The following is a 25,973-nucleotide window of genomic DNA, read 5'->3' on the forward strand; positions in this document are numbered from 1 at the left end:
CTTTAGTTTTTAAAATAACAATTCCTATGTGGATGAAAAAATCCATATTCATGGATCTGACTGATCCCTTCACTATGAAGGGAATAGGCATGCCTGAAAAGTCAAAAGCATTTTGAGCCAAGAAAGTGGAAAGTCTAACACTTCTATTTAGGAAACATGTCAGTTCCAGTCAGATAGAATGGCAAAGACAATGATGGGTGATCTGTAAATAGCAGAGACAGGGTCTGATTCCTCATAGCACCTGTTAATCTTTCTAACTAGTGAAAGCACAAAGGGGAACGTGGAGATGCTCCATGCACTTCTAGCAAGGAAATGAATCTGAGCTTTTTGAGTTCTTTGAATATTTTGGAGATCGGCCCTCTGTCGAATGTGGGGTTGGTGAATATCTTTTCCCATTCTGTGGGCTGTCATTTTATCTTGTTGACTGTGTCCTTTGCTTTACAGAAGCTTCTGAGTTTCAGGAGGTCACATTTATTAATAATGGATCTCAGTGTCTATGTTACTGGCTTTTTGTTCAGGAAGCAGTCTCCTATACCAAGTTGTTCAAGGGTAACTCCCACTTTCTCTTCTAAGAGGTTCAGTGTGGCTGGATTTATGTTGAGGTGTTTGATCCATTTGGACTTAAGTTTTGTTTGTGGCAATAGATATGGATATATCTGCAATCTTCTATATGTCCGCATCCAGTCATGCCAGCACCGTTTATTGAAGATGCTTTTTTAACAGGTTGCAAATTCCAAGCATCTTCAACAAACGGTGCTAGTCACCAAAACAGCATATAATTCAATTAAAAAGTAGGATACAGAACGAAACTGAGACTTCTCAATAGAGGAATATAAAATTGCTGAAAGACACATAATAAACTGCTCAACATCCTTAGCTATCAGGAAAATGCAAATCAAAACAATTCTGGGATGCCATCTTATTCCTGTCAGAATGGCTAAAATCAACAGCTAAGCCCTGAGCCCGACTCCTGGAATCCAGATCAGATAGGAGTGACCACCAAAGGCGTCAAGACCACTCTGGAAAAATCTGCAGAAGCAGCTGACCTGAGAAAGTGGAAATTCACGGACCCCAGTCTGACAGCTAGGGAAACAACACAGGACCAAACCAGGCCCCGTAAACAGCCTTCATCCAGTAGCTGATGGTAGCAGAAACAGGCACCCACAGCCAAACACTGAGCCATACTCCTGGAATCCAGTTGTAGAGAGGGAGGAGTGCTTAGGAAAGCAGTCAAAACAGTGTTGGAGAAACATATAGAAACAGCTAGCCTGACATAGTGAGAGCACATGGACCCCAGTGCTAAAGCTGTAGAAACAGTTTTGGACTGAACTAAATCTTCTGAATGTGGGTGCCAATTAGGAGGCTCTCGCAGGCTATGGGACCTCTGACAGTATAACCAGTATTTATCCCTAGTGCACAAATGGACTTTGAGAGCCCATTCCATATGGACAGATATTATTTCATTCCAGATACATGGCGGAGGGCCTAGTCCCTCCCCTAAATGATGTGACAGGCTTTGAGGATCCCCCAGGGAAGGTTTCACCATCCTAGGGGAGTCAGTGGGGGTGTGTTGGGGGGATTGGTAGGGGACATGGGAGGATGGAAGGGAGAGGGAACCGGGGGCGGAGGGGATGATATGTAAAATGATTTTTTCTAAATATAAGGAATGTATTTGGAACTGGAAAAAAATAAGTTACAGATAATTTTGTGGCTATGTGTGTGTGAAATCATTGAGAATATCTCCAAACAATAATATCATTTAACTGCTCAGTTCTTCCTCATTCTATATAACTGTATGAAATAATTTTGACAGTAGATAAAAAACATTTTTGGTAATCAACTGTTTTATAAGTGGAGAAAATGAAAAAAATGTTGCAATTCAAATAGTATTTCACTGGTTGGAAAGAGAATATAGAAAACATTTCACTGGTTTTAAAACACACTGATGTTAAGTGGAAAATTATTATATTTCTTAGTTAATATGATTTTCAATAATATCCATGTGGTTTGGAAGAACTGAGGATTTGTGGTTCTTCTGATATCACATGGAATGGGAAGCACACATGTGTGGGTCATGGTAAAAAACAAAAAAAAAGCAGCTCCAAAGCAGCTCCATATGACTATCTCTTTTGGAAACCACCAGACAATTTTGTCACTATTATCACTGGACAATTTTTCTCAAATAACAGGTTTTTTTTTCCTTTCTTGGCATAGATTCATTAGATAATTTCAGAAACATGCATCCCCACTAATTCTCAACTTCTTTTTCACTTCCTTATTTATTATCACCATTAAAATATCTAAAGACAGAGGAAAATATAGTTCATATATCAGATAGAATTGTATAGACTGTAGAATCCTTCAGTCATATGACTCACCTTGACCTTGTTAATTATTTTGTGTGACTGGTAGGCAAACATCATGCCTTTTATCTTCATAATATTAGCAATGTAAGATTATATATATGTATGTACATATATATGCATATATATGTGCGTGTGTGTGTGTGCATATATATGGTAACCAATGAAGTTTTTTTTCATTATAAGAATATTAACAATAATCTTTAGTATTTCAGTTATAGAAGAGATTTTGTTTGGTTGTTTGTTTTTTGTTTTGTTGTGTTTTTCGAGACAGGGTTTCTCTGTGTAGCTTTGGAACCTGCCCTTTGTCACTTGCTCTGTAGACCAGGCTGGCCTTGAACTCAGAGATCCACCTTCTTCTGCCTCCCAAGTGCTGGGATTAAAGACGTGCTCCACCGAGACCCGGCTAGAAGAGATTTTTTGTAAGCAAAATAAATAAAAATATTTAATGTTCACTCATATACAACAAAATATTCAGAAGATAATTTATATAGGTAAACATAACCAGAAGCTAAGTTTTGTGGTACACTAGGGAGGCTTATAGATTCAAATCTTCAGACATCACTACTATATCCCCAAATGACTACAAAATGAGCAAGGAAAATGAGACCATTCCCAGAAAAGATGATAGGGAACAATAAAGAGAGAAACAGGATACAGGTGACCTGACCAGAGAAATCAGAGAGGGTAGCCATTTACAGAGAGGGGAAAGGCAAAGGCAAAGAGAGATATTTCATTCTTATTAGTTACAACCCCTGAATTTCTCACATTCCTCCTGCCTTTAAAGTGCACGTTTAAGTGAGAACATTGTTAGAATATAATCTGAAGAGCTAAGTGTAAATTTTCAAGTGCTAAATGTAGACACTGAAATTTTTTTTTTTTTTTTTTTTTTTTTTTTTTTTTTTTTTTTTTTTTTTTTTTTTTTTACTGAAGCAGAAAATTATCTGATCTAGGATGCACACGTACATGCCCAGCTACAAGGCGAACTCCAGTTTCCTATTTCCTGTCCCATTTTCTCTCCCCCACACAAACATAAGCACCAAAAATGGCTGTCATTAAACTATGTGTTTATCTTTTGATGCACTCTCTATACATAGGATTCACACTCTTTTCTGTTTCCTTTATACAGGCTTTGCATTACTTAAAAACCATACCATGTCCATAGATGGGAAAAATGCATGAATATGTTAAAATGTGTCCTCCCTCCACAGTATTGGCTGTGAGGGATGAAATCACACCAGTAAATTGTGGCAGGCAAGTACATTTTAGCTTTATTATTTCATTGAGCACTTTAATAACAATGGCTGAAGGTAACATCTATTTTTAATGGATATTTTCTATGCAACAAATGTTGCAAAAATTGTCAAACATGAGTTTATTTTTAAATAATGAAATTTGAGATCATATTATTAGTTTCTAATTATCTAGCAGCAATGTGGATATAGGAAAGGAAAGACACAAAGAGTACATTTTAAGGAAAATTTCTCCAGTCTGAATTCTGCTACTGATAATAGAGTGGTCTTGACCTGGTAATTTTTATGCAATGTTTGCTTCATTTTTGCAATAAGAGTACCTCAGCTTAATTTGAAGCTGTAGTGCAGTAATCTTTTAACATGGGATAAAACACAAATACCAATACTGCTTCCGTCTCCCCTATCATTCTTTCCTCATCTACCTCTTTTCTTCAATTGTGATGATACAAATTGAAAACATTTGCTTCACACCTTTACAGTAAGATTAACATTCTAATGACTCAAAGGTATCTCCCCTATAAAAAGTGAAGTCACTTCTTATTAATGTCACTGGGGTTGTTGAAGTTAAGTCTTTATGCATCACGTACAGCAATTTGAAATCACAAGTTAAGGTGTAGAGTGATTTCTAAGAAGAATGCTGTCATCATCTTAGGGTGCATTTTGTCTGATTGCAGTAAATTGTCTTGCTTTCATAGTCTTTTTTTCTAAATAACAAAAAAGTGAGTTTATTTCTGAAACATACCGAAGCAAGCAAGGCTCTACAGCGCTATTTAGTGTCATCTTTCCCTTACAATACACAAGTAAAGGCCAAATGCATTGAGAATAACAGTCACAGGAATTTCTGTAATAAAATGTGAGCTGTGAGTTATTGAGGTGAAAATAGCTGTTTACAAAGTGACTTATTTATATTACATTTTTAGTGTTTCATCTACTAAGAATCATTTAATTTACATGTTTAAAAATATATTATGTAATATAAGGTTTATGTTATTTTATTTATATTTTGTACTAGTTTATTTTATTAATTACTGGTTTCCTTTGTTTTGTATATTTTTGTTTTGTTTTGTTTGAGATGGGGTTTCACTGTGTAGCCCCAGCTGGCCAAGAACTCTGCCTCTGCTTCCTGAGTGCTGTGATTGAAGGCATACACGACCACATCCATTATTTAGTATTTGCAGACAGTGTCTCATGTAGCTCCATGTAAGTTTTTGCTATGTTATTGAGGGTGTCCTTTTGTCTCCACCACTGATTAGTGACTGCTATTAGAGACATGCATCACTGTACCAAGCTAGGATCCATGTTTTAAAATAGTATGGACAGTTTACAAAATATCTTAGTGTATTCTTTTAACATTTATTAATTCTCACAATATAACCCCTATCAAATCTGGGTGGTTTATTTTAACAATCTAAACAGATAGGCATGCAATTCCCACAGGACTGACAGGAGTGTCTTACTAGACAAGTCACAACAGGAGCCATCTCTATTTTGTAAACTCACCCTTTAGCCAACATCTGTATAAAGGTGACTATATAGCTGAAAGGAAAATATTGTGTTAGTTGGATTTCCATGGCTGTGATAACAAGACCAAAATCAACTTGGAGAGGAGAAGGTTTATTATAGCTTATAGTCGTAAGGTTTCATCCATGGAAGTCATTACAGGAATTGAAGGCAGAAACCTGGAGGCAGGAGCTAATGCAGAGGCCATAGAGAAGTGGTGCTAACTAGCTTGCTCTTCATGGTTTGCTCAGGCTGCTTTCTTACAGCACCCAGGATTATCAGCTTATGGGTGCCATCACCCACAGCAAGCTGGGCCCTTCAATTTCAGTTACAATAAAAAATGCCCTAAAGGCTTTTTCAGAGGCCAGTCAAGTGCATATAGTTTCTCAATTTGAGATTCCCTCTTCCAAAATGACTCTCACTTACATTAAGCTGATAATAAACTAGAAAATACTGATGCACTGTGATAGAAGAATGGAAACTCCTGTTTAATCCCCAACATGGTCCTTTTGCCAAGCCTTCAGTAGTCACAGGTTTAGCAGCTATATAATGAGAATTCAAATGAATGATATTAAATGATCTGACCATAAATCAATGAATGACTTAAAATCAGCACCTGTCCCACAGCAGATATGTAATAAACACATGATGGATCAACCTGACTGAGAAGATGCTAACTACGTGGTGTTTTCCTGAATCTTTGTCATAGCTTACTTGATATTTCTTTATGTGGGTATGCTATTTTTTCCTTGGGTTGCTATAACAACATGCCACAAGTTGTGTTATGTAAAGAGTAAAATTTCCCAGAAATTTCTCAGAAATTTACAGACCAAAGTATTGACATGGTTTTAGAATTTTTCTGAGCTTTCTCTTCTTAGTTTTCATTTGTCTATTTCCCTGTGTCCCTGATAATTGGTGTGTGTGTGTGTGTGTGTGTGTGTGTGTGTGTGTGTGTGTGTGTGTGTGTGTGTGTGTATTGGTGTGCATATATATGTGTTTGTATCTGAATATGTACAATATATGCATGTGTTCAGGTGCCTGTATGTGTCTATGTGCAGGTATATGTGTACACATTTATCTGTGTTTATTTATGTATGTGTGTAGGTTGGTACACAGTTTGTGCACCCTTAGATATTTTGAGGACGGTCTCTACATAGCCCAAGGCTCTCCCAGCAAACTAAGTGGCTGGCTAGTGAGCCTCAGGAATCAAAATGTATCCACCTCAGTAGCCCTGGGATTATAAACATATGCATATGCCACCACATCCAGCTTTTTCATTTGGGTGGAGGGGATCTGGTCCTGAGAACTATGCAACAAATACATTGATAACTAATTTTCTCACTCCTTCTACATTGTAAGGAGTACCCTTTGGGACTAGGGTCCACTCATTTGACATGTTTGAATATTAATGACCTTGTTCAAGTTTATACCTCCAGTAATAGTTGCATTTTAATGTGCACTGAGTGTGAGGATTTCAATATATGGGTTTGGAGGGAACCCTATTCATCTAGGAAGAGCAAGTATATCTGTTGAACTACAGTCTTTCTACAATATCCCTATACTTTCTCTATGAGACTTCAAAAAGCTGTGGTAGCAACACAGACCCATTGCTAATGCTGTAGCAAGGCTATGCAGGTTTTGAAGGATGGAAAACAGAACCATCAGCTTTTGATGCTTGAAATGACCCTGGCATTCTGAAAGTACCTTGAATTTTGTGCAAGAAAAACCAAAAGTACAAGACTAGCACACATCAGTCCTAAAGGATGAGTTGACAATTCTTGAGGATGGCTGAACTCAGCTGCTGAATTCAACTGACACATTTTTAAGACTTATTTATTTATCACATATGCAGTGTTCTGCCTATGTGTCAGAAGATGGCACCAGATTGAATTGTAGATGGTTGTGAGCCACCATGTGGTTGCTGGTAATTGAACTCAGGACCCCTGGAAAAGCAGTCAGTGCTCTTAACCTCTGAGCCATCTCTCCAGCCCCTAACTGATACTTTATTACTAGACAATGGCACAGTGACTTCCATATAGAAAATAACAGCTGGACAATAAGAGCTACTCAGTTGAAAGTAGGAATGGAAGTATAAGAAGGAACAGAAACCTATAGAGGTTCCTTTTCTTGTATTTGTGGATTGGAATTTAGTTGTCTGATTTTTCCCTGGGTGCCTAAAATTATGTACTCACTCAGTACCCAGTACCAGTCAGTATCTGTTTACAGAAATGAATGGAGAGCAATGTTGACTACTATTTTCAGCACGTTAGTTACTGGGAAGCTTAAAGTCCTATGAGGTCTTTACAACAGCCCATTATTTGAGAACAGAACTGGTACTGTCATTTGGTATTTTATTATTTGGCAACTGTTTGTATACTCTACACAATGAGAAATTTATAAATGTGGCTCAAGATATGATATATGGGATCAGACACCTTGAAATGGCCCAATACATTCATGTACAAGACCTTGTCAGGAAGACAAAAATCAGAATGTTAAAGCCTTCTAGGCAAATCACTAACAGTCTGTCTCTACTCATCAATGATAAAATAGAAATCAGAAGAAAATAAAACTAATTTTAATTTGTATTTTGAAGAATGATAGAGAGCATAACACATTTAGTAAAATGGTTTGATTCCCAAATTTAAAAATAATCTGACTTAGTACTTACAGTCACACTGTAATAATATCTGTGAATTAAACCGCAAAATTTATTGCATGACCTTCTCATTCTGTAGGATAATTTCAGTATATACACCATAGATACATATGAAACATTTATCCATTAAATCATTAATTAGTTGACTAGTACACTAAAACATACAGATGTTCAGGAACAGTTAGAAAAGTCATGTTTGCCACTCACTCAACTAGGTACTAAGTCAATAATTTCAAGCTATAGGGTTCCTCTTTCACATTGGTCAAAATTTGTTATTGTTAAAGTTTTCCCCAAACACATTTTAATTATTAGAAGGAAAAACAAAATAACATATTACTGACACTACACATACTTTAAAATTTGGGTTTCTGTACTGTCGTGGCAGGAGTGCAGCACTAACAAATGACATAGTTTTGAAAATACTAACACTTCCTGGTAGATGGTTCCTCTCAAGTATAAACTTCTTAAGAGTTAAAATTAAGTGGCAGACAAGACTCTGACCATGCCTATGGAAGATTATTAAGATTCAGATTATTAAGTTGGAAATGCCATCCCACTGTGGGTGGAACCATTCCCTGAGTAATGATCTTTTCTGTGCAACCAATAGAAAATGAGCTGAGCACATGCATTCACCACTGTCTGAGTGTTGATTTATGATGCCATGTGACCAGCTACCTCTAGTTCCTAATGTGTTACTCCCTACCCATGAGGGACTATAACTTTTAAATTGTGAATCACAATAAGCCCTTCTTCCTAATTAGCTTTCTTTGGAATATTTAATCACAATACGAAAAGAAATTAAGATACCTAGTATTAACTTGAATGTGTCTCAGGACAGCTAAGGAAGTCCTTAGTGACTAGTCTAACTGCCATATCTGGAACATTAGTTGTAAGGAGATACTGTGAAAGTCATAAAACTATTTTAAGTATATTTTAATATATATTTTAATCAGAAAAATTGCATTATTTTTGGAGGATACATTTCTGGCCAATAGTTAAAAAGTAAATTTGTAGGTGTTAGTATTTAGTTGTTGTTGAGACAGGGACTCATGTATTATAGGATGGCTTTGAACTCTTTATGTAACTGGTGTGGATCCTGAACTGAACTCTTCTGTACAATCTCTGGGTACGAAAATTACAGGCAAGTGCCAGCATACATAGTTTTAAATGAAAAACTGATGTATGACAGCATGTAGTGTGTGTGTGTGTGTGTGTGTGTGTGTGTGTGTGTGTGTGTGTGTGTGTGTGTTTCCCTCTGCACATTTGGACCACATACACCATCACCACTTGTGTGAGCAGAGTCTACACAATAGTAAATTTGCCTAAGAGCAGTTCCCAAGAAAAGGTCTTGTTGTTAAACAATAGACACCTGCTTAAACACAATAATTAAGTCTCCGCTGACATTTTAAGATCACTGGGTTAGAATACATGGTATTTAACTTGTACAAGAAAATATGTTTGTGGAAAATGTAGTTCAATTTGTACGTTCTCTAGATGATGAAACCAAGGATAGAAATCACGTAAGCTGTCATATTTTCATGATGTCGAAATGGGCATCAGAATTCACATTTACATTTATTTTGATTGATATGGATTTACTTGTAAGTAATGGAAGCCCTTTCAAAGAAAGGGAAAATTATGAGCTAGTCCAGCTAAAAGGAATGTGGATGAGCAGCATCTGCATATGCATCTCTTTCTTCCTGTCATCTGCTTCTGGTTTGTCACCAGATTCCTGCACAGTGCATATTGTGTCTGTCTGCCTGGACTCTCCAGTCTATAAACCATTTCAGTATGGTTACCAGCAGGAGTAGAACTAAATAGGAAGTTGTAATCTAACAATTGCCTCCTAGTTTCAGGAATTATATAGCCAGTACCGTCATTGTCCAGAGACTGTTACCCTAGATGCAAAAGGTGCTGGACAGTGCTAAATGCTCTCACCTGAGACTTTCCTGCACCAAAAAGAAATGCCACAAGCTCATCGGCTCTTACTCCTTTATACTGGATTTCTCTTAATGAATTTATTACATACTAATAAATATTTAATACTTATAATAAACTATGCATATCCCACCCATATTTTACTTATTTTCTGGTGTTTTGATAAATCACTTATCAAAGCTAACTTGTGGAAGGAAAAGATTTCTTCAGCTTACACTTGATGGTAACATTCCATCACTGAAACAGTGAGCGTAGCAGCTCAAGCACAAACCTGGTGGCAAGAACTCAAGCATAGTCCATGGAGGAACAGTGCTTACAGGCTTGTTCCCCTTGGCTTGTTTAGTTTTCCCTATTATACAACTCAGTATGCTCTCAAGGTGAAAACCGCCCACAATGTTCTAGATCCTCTCCCATCAATTATTAATCAAGAAAATGCCTCATAGAAATACCCACACTCTGTCCTGATGGAGGCAATTCCTCATTGAGTTTCCCTTTTCAATATGTCTCTTGTTTGTGTCAAGTTGACAAGTTGACAGCATATATATACATACATATATACATACATACATACAAACAAACATATATACATACATACATACAAACATACATACATACATACATACATACATAATATATACATGCATACATATGTCAATGGGCAATAGGTTTCTTCAACATTTTAGCTAGACTGAATCTTACCATATTCACAATGCTTTGTCAATGTGCATAGGACAAGATTCTGTGTGACTTACTATACTCAGATGTATTTATACATGGCTTTATTTTGGAAATTGCCTCCTTTACTGCCAACTGCATTGGAAATCCACCAATAAATAATTCATGAAATTAAGCGTTACTGAATGAAGCTACTGAATGTAAGCTAAAGACTACACTTGAGACCAAATTTAACAACACAGAATTGCTTGCCACAAGGCCAACAATTGCAAAGGAGGATAGAAAAGAAAGCCAGTTCACATAAGTGTTATACCTTAAAGACTCAGGGAAGCAATCTAACTTGGAAAAGGAGTGTTTAGTTTTTCCCACTCTTTCATTATAGTTAATCAGCTGCAGAAAAATATGATGCTTTATATCTTTATAAAAGGGGTCACAGCATAGTACACAGAATACATACAAATGAATGAAAATTGACAATTGCCATATATTGCTTTTTAGTAAATTCCAAGCAAATGGTTTAATAAACATTGCAGTCTAAAAAGGTGTTATTCTGAATAAACTTGCTTTTCTAAGGACAGACAGATGAACCCAGAGCCTTGCACATCCTACTTAAGTGCTGGGCCTCTCAGCTACATCTTCAGACACAAAACAAGGCCAGAAAATAAAGAAAATGGAAAAGGAAGGAAAGAAGAGATTTCAGAGGGAAAGGAGAAGGAAGAAGATGAGGAGAAATGGTGGAAAGGGACAAAGATACAGAGACAGATAGGGACAAAGGGAGAACCGAAACCACAGAAATACTTATGAGGGGAAGACTGTACTAGCATATGCATTAGTTGTAATGAGATTATAATGTATTTGCTTAAAAATAGGGAATACAGCTTAGTAAAATTCACTGTATTAGTCAGGGTATTCTAGAGGAAAAAAAAACTTATAGAATATACACATAAACATACGCATTAACACATACTCACACACACAGAGAGACACACACGTTTATTAGAATGTCTTATAGTCTGTGGTGAAGCTATTCCACCAATGGCTGTTTACAAATGGAGAGTCCAATAATTAATGTAGTCCATGAGGCTGATATCTGAGCTGGTCTTCTTTATATGCTGGAATTCCAATGAAGTAGGCTCTAATGTCAGTGAAGGGATGGACTTGTCAGCTAGAAGCAAAACAATCAGGTAAAGATGGAAAGCTACTCTCTTCAGCGTCCTTTATACAGACTGACACCGGAAAGTGTGACCCAGATTAAAGGTGAATCTACCTTTCTCAAATACATGCTTTAGAAGTGGGTCTTGCCAGAGTTGCAGGTGAACCAGCTCCAAGAATGTGAGCTTGGGAGACCTGGCCCTACCACTTTTCCTGAGAGTGTGGGGGAGACACACCCCGTGCTACCTGTGGCAGTTGGGAGAGTGGGCCCTAATGTCCCTTACTAGCTGAAGCACTAGGGATGGTGGCCCCTGCACCTCACCTGGGCAACACAGAAGAACTGACCCTGAGGTAGTAGATGTGGGTGAGCTGACCCCAAGAGCATGAGAGCCGGAGAAGTGGCCAGCCCCCTGCTCTTTGAAGCATACGGTGAAATAGCTGGAGCAATGCTGAAGAACTCACCCTGGTGGTGAGAATGTGGGGAGAGCTGCCTGGCTGACCAATCCTGCAACTACCCAGGAACAGAACAAGGTTTATGAGCTGGACCACCCCAATGTCCACATCATTTATGATCTGTTGGAGCATGTGAGGGGCATGTCCTGAACATCCAAATCTGTAAGATCTCAATAACACAAGGCAACAACAGTAAATCCAAGAGGAGCCCCAATGAGGGCCAAGTATCTATGGTGGAGCAGAAACCAGAGGATACAAAACTACATCAATGATTCTTTACAATGAATACTTGCAAGCAAAGATGTGTGGACTAAACCTTATACTGTGTAACTCACTGTGTCACACTACAGCTTCCATGATGATAGTTTTCTTTCTGATTTTCTTTTCTTCCGTTTTTATTTTATTTTTTTTTTGAAGGGTGTGGGGAAGGATGCAAGGGCAGAGGGTAGATAAAAATGAATGGGAAACAGCAAACAGCACTCGGGAGGCAGAGGCAGGTGGATCTCTGTGAGCTCGAGGCCAGCCTGATCTCCACAGCAAGTGCCAGGATAGGCGCCAAAGCTACACAGAGAAACCCTGTCTCAAAAAACCAAAAAAAAAAAAAAAAAAAAAAAAAATGGGAAGAAGAATGGGACTGAGAAGCATGATGTAAAAGACACAAAGAATAAATAAAAAGTTAAAAATAAAATAATTAAAAAGCAAGGTTTTTGCTTGCTATGTTGAACCTGCCTACTTCACAAAGTCTGCTCAGAATTATGTGAGGTTGAGGCTTCCATAGTCAGTCAGCAGGACTCATTCATTGAGCACCATCTACATTCCAGGCATTGGAAGACTAACGATTATGCTGATTACTTCTTTTCTAGCTGTGGAAAATGAGTACCAGGGTAGAAGCAACTTGTTCAAGTGAAAGAATAAATTAATATTAATATCATAAAAAGAAAGAAGTGGGTGTCCCCACTTCACATGATTTAATTAAGAAAAAAACATTGCTCCCAGATGTGTCCAGACATTTGGATTTTAGTTCATTTCAGATGTAGTTAAGCTAACAACCAAGAATAGCCTTCACACTCATAAAACAAAAACATTTTTTCTAAAGTTTTGAAAACACATTTCACAAAATATATTTGTGCAGAATTTTATCTGTGTAGGTATTTATTTCAATATAAAATTAAATGTTATTTGCAATAAATTGGCTAAATAACAGTTTATATCCTCTTTATACATTATTATTTATATAATCTATACAGAAGGTATGGAAATTACATAGAATTTATCAACATAGACAAATATATATTATACATTAAGAAGTGTTGAAAAACTGTTTAATAATATTAGTCTGTCATCTACATGTGAATTGAGATAGTTATTAATACAGGCCCATACAAAGTGATAACCTTATAAAAACATTATTAAATTTTGTTGCAATTTTTGTAACTATATTAGTTCACAAATGTTCACTTCATAATGATCACAATTGTTACTGCACCAAAAATCTGAACATTCCTAATCTAAAGTGTTCATTTTAAGTAACTGTGAAATCACTTTTTAAAATATAAAATAATTGTTTTTATAAGAGACATTTGTATTTCTCAATATATTCTGCATCAAGAATGCTCAGAAATCCTCCTTCACCAATCTTTGTAAGAGTAGCTACCTGAGCTATTAATACTTCCGAGGCTCTCCCCAGGTACTTCAGTGGTGAGGTTGATATGGTCAAACTTAATTGTGGACCCTTACTTTGATATTCTTTGTGCTTTTCTCCTTTAACCTTCCCCCATCTCCCCTTAAGTTCTTACTTCTCTCTGGGGATGCAAAGACAATCAAAGAGAGGGTATTGTCTTGTCTGATTGGGTTGCTGTAGAAGACATTTGGTTGCATTCTGGGTTCTCAGTGCCAACTATAATCTAATTAAAAAGTACACATCATTGTTCATTATACCCCAAATTATAAAGTATAAATCATTTCACAAAATGACATTAAAACAGATAAGTATATTTTAATTAACTGTTTTCACTTTATTTCCATACCTTATGTTCTTTGGGTGATGGCTGATGTTGGTTGCTAACTTAGGTGAAAAACTGCTTTCCACAGATTAGCCTTTGCACACGTCATGTCAATAAGCATTTCCTTGATTGTTGATTGACTTGGGAGGGCATAGGCAATGTTAGAGATGCCACCTTCAGACCAGTGGCCCTACAGTTTATAAGAAGGATAGCTGCATGTAAGTCTGAAAGCAAGTCAGAGAGAGTTTCTCCATGTTTATGGATTCAATTTCCTATCTTTAGTTGCTGCTGTGGCTTCCCTGAATGATGGACTGTAACCTGTAAGTGAAATAAATCCTTTCCTCTATTAAGTTAGAGTCTTCTGTATCACAGTAACAAAAAATAAACTAGGATGTGTGTGTGTGTGTGTGTGTGTGTGTGTGTGTGTGTGTGTGTGTGTGTGTTTGTGTGTGTGATTCCATACTTTATTTTTTTCCAGTATAAGTACATACTAAGAAAGAGTATCCCTAGTGTTTTCTCTGGGCTTCCATTAATTTAGGAATAGATGCTATGCCACACCACAGAAAATTTATGTGCCAATACTTTTAATTGTCTACTAGGCTCCCATGATATGCATAATAAACTGTGGTATAGTGAAGAGGCTCGGCCCTTGCCCTCAAAACAGAGTCTAGTCACGATGATAGTTACAGTCCTTAGTCCATTGCACAGTACAGTAGACAACATGAGCAGTAATTGGGAAGTAGAGTCACATCTCTGAATCAGTAGTAACAATCTACATTAAATATTGGGTTAGTCTTTCTGTGTTATTGCTTTAATGCTCTCTAATTACTTTTATCTCTGATAGAAAACAAATAGAAGCAGAAAATCATGATTATTGTTATTCATATCATATTAAGTCACACTAAGGTACATAACAAACATAAATCAGTTAAACAAGCTTAAAAGTAAACTAGAACATGGAAAATGTCAAGATCATCTTCCCATTGTCATTATACATTGTGTACTTTTAAATAACAGAATAAATCTTTCTATCAAGCATCTTGAAGGAGGTAACCTGGGTCTGCTGTCAAGTATTTCCCTGCAGGATCAGAAAGGAAAGGATTCTTCTCAAATAATCCTCTCAGGAGCTTGTTTGGAATTCTTTAACTGCCCTCTCTCCCAGGTGGCACTGGGCGTGCAAGGAGATCTTGGAAGGTTCATTGTAGTAGCTATTTTCAAATAGCATTAGAAGAGGCATTCCATTCTAAATTGGTGGAACAGGCTGGAGGAAGTACAACATAATATCGGGTTGCTTTCTTTTCTGGAAAAGGACAGAATAGGAAGAAGAACATTCATCTAAGAGCAGAACTCTGTATGGGGAGATCCTTTGCTATTCACACAAAAATATACAATTAAAGGATAGAGAGAATGAGAAAGTCTGCAGCAGAGAAAGAAATCACATATGAACAATATAAGAATGTTGCCTAGGAGGTAGAATGGAGTAGTCAAGACATCTGGTTGGACTGACTGATTAAGCAGGTGACATTTATATCACACTTTCTTTCTCTAAGGCTCAGAAAACATCATACAATGATTATTAGGGACAAAGTTCATGGAGGAATGGGGAGAAAGTATATCTTCTGAAAATGCATAGCACTGCATTGTGAACTCATGGCCTCTGTGGTTGCCCAGTGCTACAGTAGCTGACCTGAAACTAAACTCATGTATACATGTGCAGCACTCACTGGACTCAGTGGGTGATTGGAAATTAAATTGAAACTTAACAACAACAACAAAATGAGGACACGAAGTTGGAAGGGGACTTGGCAGGGAATCAAGAACAAGTTGGAAGGGTATGATTGGGGGGTTATGATTCAAATGCATTGTATGCATGTTATTTCCAAAGAATAAGTACAACATGCCATAATTAAAATAAACCTAGAAAATTCATCCATGTACCATCATGTACATGTCTTTATGTGCTAATGGTAATTAGTATAATATGTTTTTGTTGGTTTGACACAAACCTAGTCTTACTTGGATCTCAATTGAAGAACTGCTCCTATTGAGATTGGCCTGTGAGCATATCTCTGAGGTATTTTCTTATAATAAATAAATAATAAATAAAGGAGGTCCTAGACTGTTCAATGTATTATCATCCTTGGACAGGTAGTTCTGTGCTTTATAGGAAAGCAGGCCAGTGGAAGAAAGTCAGCAATCAATGCTCTTCCACAGCATTCAATACCTCCTGCTAGATTACTGTCTTGAGTTTCTACCCTGAAATCCGTTGGTGATGTGGAACTGTAAGACTACCTTAGAGTTTATATTGCTTTGATGATACACCACTACTATAGCAACTCACATAAAGGAAACAATTTGATTGGAAGTCTCACAGTTTCAGAGGTTTTGTCCATGATCATCATGGAAGAACATGGTGACATGCAGGCAGACTTGGTGCTAGAGAAAGTGGTGAAAGTTAATACATTTTGGTCTTAAGGAAATAAGAAGTAAACAGAGACACTGGGCATGGCTTGAGCATTTATGAGACATCTATTGTGACACACTTCTTCCAATAAGGTCATACCCAGATCCAAAAAAAAAAAAAAAAAAAAAAAAAAAAAAAAAAGGCCACACTTCCTAATAGCACTACTCCCTATGTGTTTATGGGAGCCAATTACATTCACACTACCACAAAGACAAATAAATTCTTTTTTTTTTTTTTTTTGTCGGACAACCATATATTTATTGTGTTTGGGAGGCAGAGCAAGGGAAAAACCCCCAACAGGAAGAAGATTGGGTACAGTTTATATAGTTCCTGGTAAAGAACAGGAAGGTCTCTGCTGTACCCATCACAGAATAAGAGAGGAGGCTCAATAAATCATTCCCTTAGTTTCTCCACGGGGCTTCTTGAGCTTCTCGAAATTCTTTAGGATGATGTCATATAACACAGCGTAAGCATTACGGATCTCCATGACCATCAGCCGGATGTCCTGGTACTCTGCCTCATCCAGCTCGTGCACCAGCTACCGATAATCACCCACGTGGGGCTGCTTGGCTGCTTTGGTCACCGCATCACCCCTCTCTGAGAAGTACTTAGAGATTTGAGTGTGGAAGCCCTCCAGCTTGGTATGAAGGCTGGTCATCAGCTCAAACACCTTCTCCTGGACAGCCACTCCAAAATTATTTCCATCCTCTATCCGAGGTATCTGTAGTTGCAACCAAGTAGTGACCAGATTGAGTTGCTCAATGACATCCTTGATCTCAGGCTTTAGGCGCTGCAGGAGGGCCACGATTTTTTCATTGCAGTTCACTGGGCCACAGGGAGGACCTTTGTCTTCATCTTCCCCTTTCTTCTTCTCATCCTTCTCTTCTTTCTCTTGTTGTTTCTTCCGCTCCTCCTTCTCTTTCTCCTTGACTGGATCAGGTATTGGGATGTCCAATGGAGCCTTCAGATTGCTCAGGTTGGCTTCATTGAGAGCTGGCTCCTTTAGGAATGCATCCAGCTCTGAGATCTTCTTGGGAAAATAGCTCCCAAGCAGGTTCTGTATTGCTACACAGGTCTTCCCGAAACACACCCACCTTGGCTTGGGCTTCAGGATGGACCCTCAGGGTGGCCATGGTCGGAACGGGGGGGGGCAAGGGGGGGGGCTGAGCGCCGCACGAGGAGCCTGGAGTGGGCAGCGGGAAGGGAAAGCGAAAGCAGAGCTCGGAACCTGCACGGCCTTCCTGGATTTGGGGAGTGGAGCGACAAATAAATTCTTTATCCTCAAGTGACTTTTGGCTATAATATTTACCAAAATAACAAAAAAAGCAAAGTAGAACAATAGTGCATGGCTCAAATTTGGGAAAAACAGAGAGAATGAAAGTGGCTTTAAAAAATGTAAGAATTGCGAATTATTTCATTTGTCCACAAGGAAGCAGAAAACATCTAATGTGTATAATGTCTTCGCCTGTTTTTTTTTGTTTTGTTTTGTTTTTTTGTTTTTTTTTTTGTTTTTACCCTATTTAGCTTTCCTTATTGGAAAAGGCTGGGTTTGGAGGTGCTCTTCTCTACATTGACCCTTGTGATGTACCAAAGTCTGAAGATCTTAGCTCTGAGACATTTATGGTGACACTGAATCCAGGAGGAGATCCTTCTACACCTGGGTACCCCAGTCTTGGTAAGCTTGTTCTTTTAATCCGCATATAGACATGATTTGTAAGTGCATGATAGCTAATTTAGTCAATATATAGTGAAAGGAATAATTCTAAGTGCTGCTTATCATTTTAAAGTGAATACTTTGCCTATGAAATATATGTACTTCCAATATGTTAGAATAAAGCATTTCTAGAAATTGATAACTGGTTGCCATTTCAGTAATGAATGCTATTGACAGACAGCAAGCATATTTTATTACCGATTAGTTTATAAGATAAATTCAATCTGGGATTGGGAGATACTCCATACATTTTTGATACACAAACACATACCTGGGAATCTTGGTTCTCATCTCTGCACCGGATTTGTTGTGACAACCATGAGTCCAGTGTTTAATGCTATGCAGAGTCCAGTTGAATAGCAGTAGGGGAAGATGCTAGAAATTATTTATGATGAAATTTCTTTGGATTGATCATTTCTATAAGCATATAGATACTATCTTTATCTTAAGCATCCTTCTGTATTTTGAAAAGCTGTGTTCAACACAGTAGGGAACATGAGATGCAGGCAGGACAACTATAGCTATAGCAGATGTATCATTGTACTCCACAGTACAATACTGTGGAGTATTGTACATCTCTGCCCAGTGTATCATTGACATATAGTCTGTCCATATATTTAGGCTGATGGGACAGATCTTTAAAGCCTTCTAAGGGCAATACTACCCCACTGACCATAATAATTTAATTAATAAATAAACCACACAAAATGTGATTATTCATACATTCTATTGTCTTTCTTCAACATGTTGCAAAACACATCAAGATTTTTCTCAAATTCAGTTGTTTTTTAACTTTATACATATTAACTTTACTAATCATTGATTAAATATTTCCAAAATTCTATTTTAATAAAATATTCAGTCAACTGATTACAGCTTTTTCTTCTTCTACAATCAACTCTGCAATCTCAATGATCTGTGCTTCATGACGTTTCTATTCTATCATTGGAAGCTTGATATTAGAATAGTGGCTGTCTGTCTACACTCTATAGGTATCACAGAGCACAGTCTGTTTGTTTTATCTGTAACTGCCTGTCATGGCCCGGCTTGTCTCAGCTTTAACCCACAACAGCCATGAGGTTCTACCTGAGTGGGGGTGTGTGGAACTAGAAGCTTTGTGGAGCCCAATGGCAATAAAGACCAAACACAGGCATCTTGTCATCTTCAGAGAACTCTCAGTTCCATGTTGTGGAACTAGAGCCATTCCTTTATTAACCATCTTTTCTGGTGTCTCTTAACCATCCTGCTAATACCAGGGGGCAACCATTTCTCTCTTTGTTCTCCTCTCTCCTCTTGCCACTAGCCCGCTTAGCTCCTAACCTTCTGACCTCATAGTTACTCACATACCTCCAGCTCCTCCGCCCAGGTGAGGTCCTATTCAGATGCTTAGGCACATACAGATGCAAATAGGAGGCATATTACCCTCAGGCCAGGTAAACAAAAGTACCCCTGCTGACATTAACAATACAATAGTGGGTGCCACCGCTGTTTATGGTGACCAGAACCTACCCAATATTTGGTCCCCCACAACTGCCCTCATGGTCCTGTGCTATAATCCCTCTGTTTTGAAAAGTAGTATTTAGTGACTGTTAAAAATTAGTGGGCTGTGAGGTTAGCAAAAGCAGATAATATGTGAGTTCTTTGCTTATTTCAATAACTTGTTTAGATGGTAACATTTATCCTTAATCATTTTTGTCTTTGGTTATTTTGTAAATGCAGAGTTCAGGCCTATCTAGCAAAATTCTGGGCAAAGTATTAAGTTGTCTCAGAATGCTTTTTCTGTTTAATAATGAAATAACTTAAGCTTAAAATATTGCCAAGGTATGTACAGAATCAGCATTCCTTTCACTCATATTGTCTAATCTCATTTCTATAATTGTGGCCATTCGACAATTATCAAAGCAATTAAAATAACATTCATATAACTTATCCAACCGATTCTTTCATTAGTTTTGCTGTTGTTTGTTCATTTGTATATGGTGATGTCTTCAATACTGAATTCCAGCCTTCATTTATTCACCTTCTTCTTTAAGTCTCTCTATTGTATAATATTATCAAAGTATATATTTTTATAGCATTAATGCTTAACCTGTTGTTTTGTAATATTGCTGTAGAAGCTTGTCAAGTAATTTATGATTTCCAGATTGCACTCATGGGTTTTGTAGAAACACTGAAAGAAATATACTGTTATTCTTTTCTTTAAAAAGAAGAAAAGAGAAATGCTGAGACATGAGACATAAGACTATAAGTTTATTATAAGGCCCGGCAGAATGGGGAGACTAAGAAGAGGAACAGGGATAAATGGCTGACTGCCATGGCCGGTTGCCATAGAGACAGCACATAGGTGAGAGAGTAGAAAGGAAGCTGAGAGGAAACAGGGGGTGGGGTGGGGGGGACAGAGAGAGGGAACAGAGAGAGGGAACAGAGAGTGTAAATGGGCAGGGAACTATCTTTTAAAGGGGTCCTCCGTATCTGCGTGCAGACTTAGTTCCCATGGAACCTTGGGCTGACCAGGGCACTGCCTGTTCCACCAGGTAACAGGGGCAGACCAGCATAATGCCTGAACCTTTCATATACCATCCTCTTTGGAGTGCCCATCAAAAGGAACTTGTTGATGGGTATCAGTTCCCATGATGCTATTGTTCCTTTAGGTTGCAGGTATTTGGCAGTTTCAATGATTCTCATTTGCTGTAATTGACAGGATCATTTGCCAGGTGATTTGAGATTCTAGAATTTCTTTAGAATATATGTTGGCTTTGAGCCTCTGTAGCTTGAGGCTATCCTCAATTTTTCTGTTACCTTAGGCTAGCCTCATATTGTGGTAGTCATCCCACATCTGCCTCTTAAACCTTTGAATTGCAGGTGTGAGCCACTACTCTGTTGTTTTAACCTTGGCACAGTGGCTGCACCTTAAATATACTGCTCTTTCAGCCAGAATTGCAACTCTGCAGTTACCAGCCTGCTTCTCTAGCAGTGCCCCATACCCTCAGGCCACAGCCTGGTGGGAATTATGTGTCTGCAGGCAACAGCTCTGTCACTGTCACTAAAGGTAGCTTTAACTAAATCTCTATTATTCTATTTTAATAACACTAAAAATTCAAAGGCTGAGGTGAAAACTCAGTACCTCAGAGAGGTCCAGTATCAACTGGCTAAACTTCTCTCAGCTAAAACAAAACAAAAGCCATGCCACTTCAAATCCCTCCCTACTACTTCCAGTGCATCTATCTCTTCCAGATGCCTTCTGATGCTCTATGATTACTTTCTATCAACTGGAGTCTAACTCTGCCTCCTGATCCAAGGTTAATTTTATTTATTTAAGGAAAATGCAAACTCTGTGTTCCCAGTGTGATCAAATATCCCCAGCACCACTCAGCTTAGAATGCATTTTCAAATAGTGCTAGAAATTGCTGCCTGTATTCTAACAAGGTGAACCACTGTATAACTATTGAACTGGATAGATCTAAAGAAGAACACCATTATGCATTGTTTCTTAATGCCCGCTAAATAGATATTAAATGAAAATTTCTTTTGCATCTATAATGCTAGTGGGGAGGGTGTGTCCCTTTCTCCATATGAAACTCAATATGACAGAAAGGAATTGGAAAAATGTACTTCCAACACATGTATTTTCTTCTCTCTAAATTTTCTCAGTTTCAGTTCACTGTTGTTTTTTGTTTTGTTTGTTTCTAATGTAATACTCTACCAGCATTTTGTTCTTTGGGGTATGTACTTTGAGTTGCAGATTTGTAAATTTACAAATAATAGTTTATACAGAACACACAAACAAAAAGAAGTACTTGGTTTGGTATTCTTCAACCCTGTCAAGGAATGACTGCTGGAAGAACTAATTAAAAATCATTTATCAATGATTAGGAATTCTGTTACAATTTAAGGGTGATTAAGCTCCAAAGAATTAGGACAGAACAAAGAAAAAACCTAGAAGTCATTTTCTGGTGGTTTTATTTATTATGTTTGTAAATTTAATTGAATAATCCAGGGACTAGTCTGTCATGTGTTTAATTTTATCAATGGCTGCTGTTCTACTGTTCTTGTTCTGACTGCATATTCCCTAATACTTTTTAGTCCAATTCAATGTTTTCCAGAATTTGAATAAATTAAAATGCTAATAGAGACATTTTTGTAATCCAGTGGATAATTAATTAAGAACATTTTCATCACCTCAAACATTGTGCATCAGGTCCAGTAAGAAGGCATATAGAATAAAGAGCTTACCACCAAATTCTGTCCTCAGATTCCAATTCCCCAAATCCCCTTGGTGGAGGGGAGAGTTGACTATCCCAAATTTTCCTGTGACCTCCAAATGTTCATCATGCCTCCAGAGCCCCAGAAAATAAACCACACTTGATGGGATCTCAAGTGCAATTTTTACAAAGCTTCAAGTGGGTGTTTATTAAGTCAAGATTGTGGAAATATTCCTCCAAAAATCTGAAATGAATTGTTTGAATGAGACACATGGATTCCATTAAAGGAATTGTGCTACTTCTAAACCTCATTGCCCAGTCAAATCATTCCTGAATATTATTGAATCAGAGCAGGGGAGAAATAGTTTTTAAGCTGCAGTTTCCCATGTGATTCAGCAAAGAATGTCTTGGAGTCATCACTTTAACAAAAGGAATCTTTTGGATACTTTCAGCATGGTGGTTTCTTTGAGCTTTATTTTCTTCACAGTAAAAAGATTATGCTGGTACAGTGTGTCTCTCACAAGGTAGTTTTTAAGGAAATGGAAAACCTTGAATTCCTAGTCCTACTGAAATGGGAACTTTGAAGGAGTGAGCCATACATCTGTGTTCATACACACTCTGCTGGTGATTCTGAAGCAACTCAAGTTTGAGGAGCTCTGGGCTAGAACAGTTTTATCACACTTCTTCTGCCTCATCCGAAATGGACCAATGGGGCCAATGCTCTTAACTGTGTGACCTCTTGCTACTGTTCCCTCAGCATCTGGGCCTTTCATATTTGCCCTCTCTACATCAATCAGGATTCTGACATAGCATCCTGGATTTGCAGCACAATTCTTTCTGTCATCAGGCCACCAATACAAAGTCAATGATGCTCAGTAAACAACTTCTTGCTGTTCCATGAGTAATGCCCTGTATGGTGTGTCTATCCCCGAGTTTAACTTTAACTACACTAGAATGATTACTGCTTAAGAAAATAGTGAAAGCACATATGCCTGAGTTTTTCAAAGGATATACAACTTTTTCTGTTTCAGTGCATGGTGAGACTTTTCATGCATCTCCTGCCACTCAAATACAATGCTATTGATAGCAACAGTTTAATTTTTTATTTAAGATATTAACTAATGAGTGTCGAAATCTACTATGTTAACTTCTTTGAGCTGTTCATGGTGGCACAAGCCTGTAATGCCAGAAGTTAGGAGACTGAGGCAGATTTTCAAGAATTCAGTCATCTGTGGCTATATAGTGAATTTGAGGTCCACCTGGGATGCACTTTGTGAACTTGTATTAATATGAAATAAACAACAGCAACAAAAACAAAACCAATGCAAACCAATGCAAACACCCAGAAAATAGAATTTATTAAAATTCAATGGCCAATTTCTTGTGGAACCTACATGTCCAGTTTATAAAACATACAGTCAAGAGTTATCTTAGATGTCAAATTTTATTTTGTTATTTTTTTATCCTCACTTTGTAGAAATGAAATAAGACCATGGGTTTGTCTTATACTATGTACACATTTTTAGCTGATATTTGCAATAACTAAACATAATTATGACATCAATTGTCCATAATATCTACAGTTGGAGTTAATTAGGTATATAGAACTAAACAAAAAGAACTAGAAAGCTATAGGATAGGTACATGCCAGCAAAATAGGAAGCAGATAATGTTAATTTTTTTAACTCATTAAGTCATTACAATCTGGGGAGTGTTCACCTCCCATTTCACAAATGAATCACATACAGAGGCTTATTCTTGTTTATGAATCCCTGGCCTTAGCTTGGCTTATTTCTAGCCAGCTTTTCTTAACTCAAATTATCCTGTCTACCATTTTGCTTCTGGGCTTTAATCTTATTTGTGACTTTCCTTCTAACCCCATGCTGGGTGGGTGGCCCTTCATGTCCTCTCCTTGTTGTCTTGTTCTCCTTTCCTTTCTCCTATCTCCTATTTGTACTCTCTGTCTGCCACCCCGACCTATCATTGCTCCTGTCCCACTATTGGTTACCCATTCAGCTCTCTACTAGCCCATCAGGTGTTTTAGTTGGTAAAGAATCAGAGGTAGACAAATGCTGTATAAACAAGTCATTGTACTTAAAATAATATTCTACAACATTTCTCCCTTTTTGTCTAAATAAAAAAGAAAGTTTTTAACTTTAACAGAGTAAATCTATATACAACAAAAAGAATTAATTTAAAATATTCTGTCCATTTGCTCTGTCCATTTGCTTTTTTTTTTTTTTTTTTTTTTTTTTGGTTTTTTGAGACAGGGTTTCTCTGTGTAGCTTTGGAGCCTATCCTGGCACTCGCTCTGGAGACCAGGCTGGCCTCCAACTCACAGAGATCCGCCTGCCTCTGCCTCCCCAGTGCTGGGATTAAAGGCGTGTGCCACCAACGCCCAGCTATTCTGTCCATTTGCAGTTAGCACATTCAGAGAAAATAATGCATTATCTATCTTAATGAAGCAAAAGCTTTATACCTAATTTATTTTCTATCATATCTAAGGAAAACTGCAGCTTAACAGTGGAAGAATATATTATTTAATTAAACCAAAAGTGCAATGCAAACAACTTCCAACAACTCTAGAAATGACAGAGACATTGTACTGCCTGGACAGTCACCCAAAGTTCCTCTGCAATGTTGGGGCATCAATCTTTAGCCTACAGGCTCATAGTATCTGTCGAACTTTTCAATGAAGCAGGAAACTGGAAAGACTGTCCTGCCTATTTTGACAGTTTGTCAGTCACTTTTCATGGTGCCCTGCAGAGGAGTCTGGAAGTTTCATTTGTGAAGCAGGAATCCTGAGTGACTATCCCACTGTGTTTTTGCAAAATTCAGTGGTCAATTTCTTGTGGAACATCCATGTCCAGTTTATAAAACATACAGTCAAGCAATTCAGGCAAGAGGGGGTTTTTAGCCAAATGACTAATCTTGTCACAATGAAAGCAAACTCCATAAGGAGTTTATTTGATGTCCCTCATCTCTGGAGTAAATTGGTGCTGCCAGGAGCAGATATGTCTTATCGTCATGAAAATCCATAAATTAATAAAACATTTTTAAGACAAAACATTAATAAGACAAAATTCTGTAGGTCTTTGAAAGATTTGAAGACCATCTATCTATCTATCTATCTATCTGTCTGTCTGTCTGTCTGTCTGTCTGTCTATCTATCTATCTATCTAAAATATATCTCTATATGATCTGAAAAGCATACTTAATATATCTACAAATTTGATTATTATAAATGACTATATACTAACCTGTGTTTCTTGATTATCCTAAATAGTTCATAATAGTAGCTTTCAAAACTACAATACTTTACATTTTTTAAATGAACTGCCTAAGTATAAGACCTTAAACAAGAGAAGAAACATATATACAATATGTTGTAACAAAAATAACCTTAAATTTATATCAATATAAAAAAAGTCTTTCAAACAAGAGCAAAAACATACACAGTGTAACAAAGTTCACTTTGAATTTATATCCATATACCTCAATCCATGTCAAGGCAAACTATCTGAGATGAATAGCTGTGATTTTTTTTTTTTAATTTATTTTTTAGTTCCAGTTAGGGAACAAGCTTGTTTCACATGT

General features: G+C 37.4%; 1 protein-coding gene and 1 pseudogene across 1 annotated transcript in view; one reads left to right on the forward strand and one right to left on the reverse strand.

The window, feature by feature from the left end:
* Naaladl2 (N-acetylated alpha-linked acidic dipeptidase like 2) overlaps nucleotides 1-25,973 on the forward strand; it is an 879,343-nt gene that overhangs the window by 411,356 nt on the left and 442,014 nt on the right. Inside the window, exon 6 of the mRNA XM_035451347.1 lies at nucleotides 17,985-18,135. Coding sequence (XP_035307238.1) covers nucleotides 17,985-18,135 — 151 coding nt within the window. The remainder of the gene's footprint in view (nucleotides 1-17,984; nucleotides 18,136-25,973) is intronic.
* LOC113832958 lies at nucleotides 16,684-17,617 on the reverse strand (annotated as a pseudogene).

Source organism: Cricetulus griseus (genome assembly GCF_003668045.3).
Source record: "Cricetulus griseus strain 17A/GY chromosome 1 unlocalized genomic scaffold, alternate assembly CriGri-PICRH-1.0 chr1_0, whole genome shotgun sequence".
Classification (NCBI taxonomy): domain Eukaryota; kingdom Metazoa; phylum Chordata; class Mammalia; order Rodentia; family Cricetidae; genus Cricetulus; species Cricetulus griseus.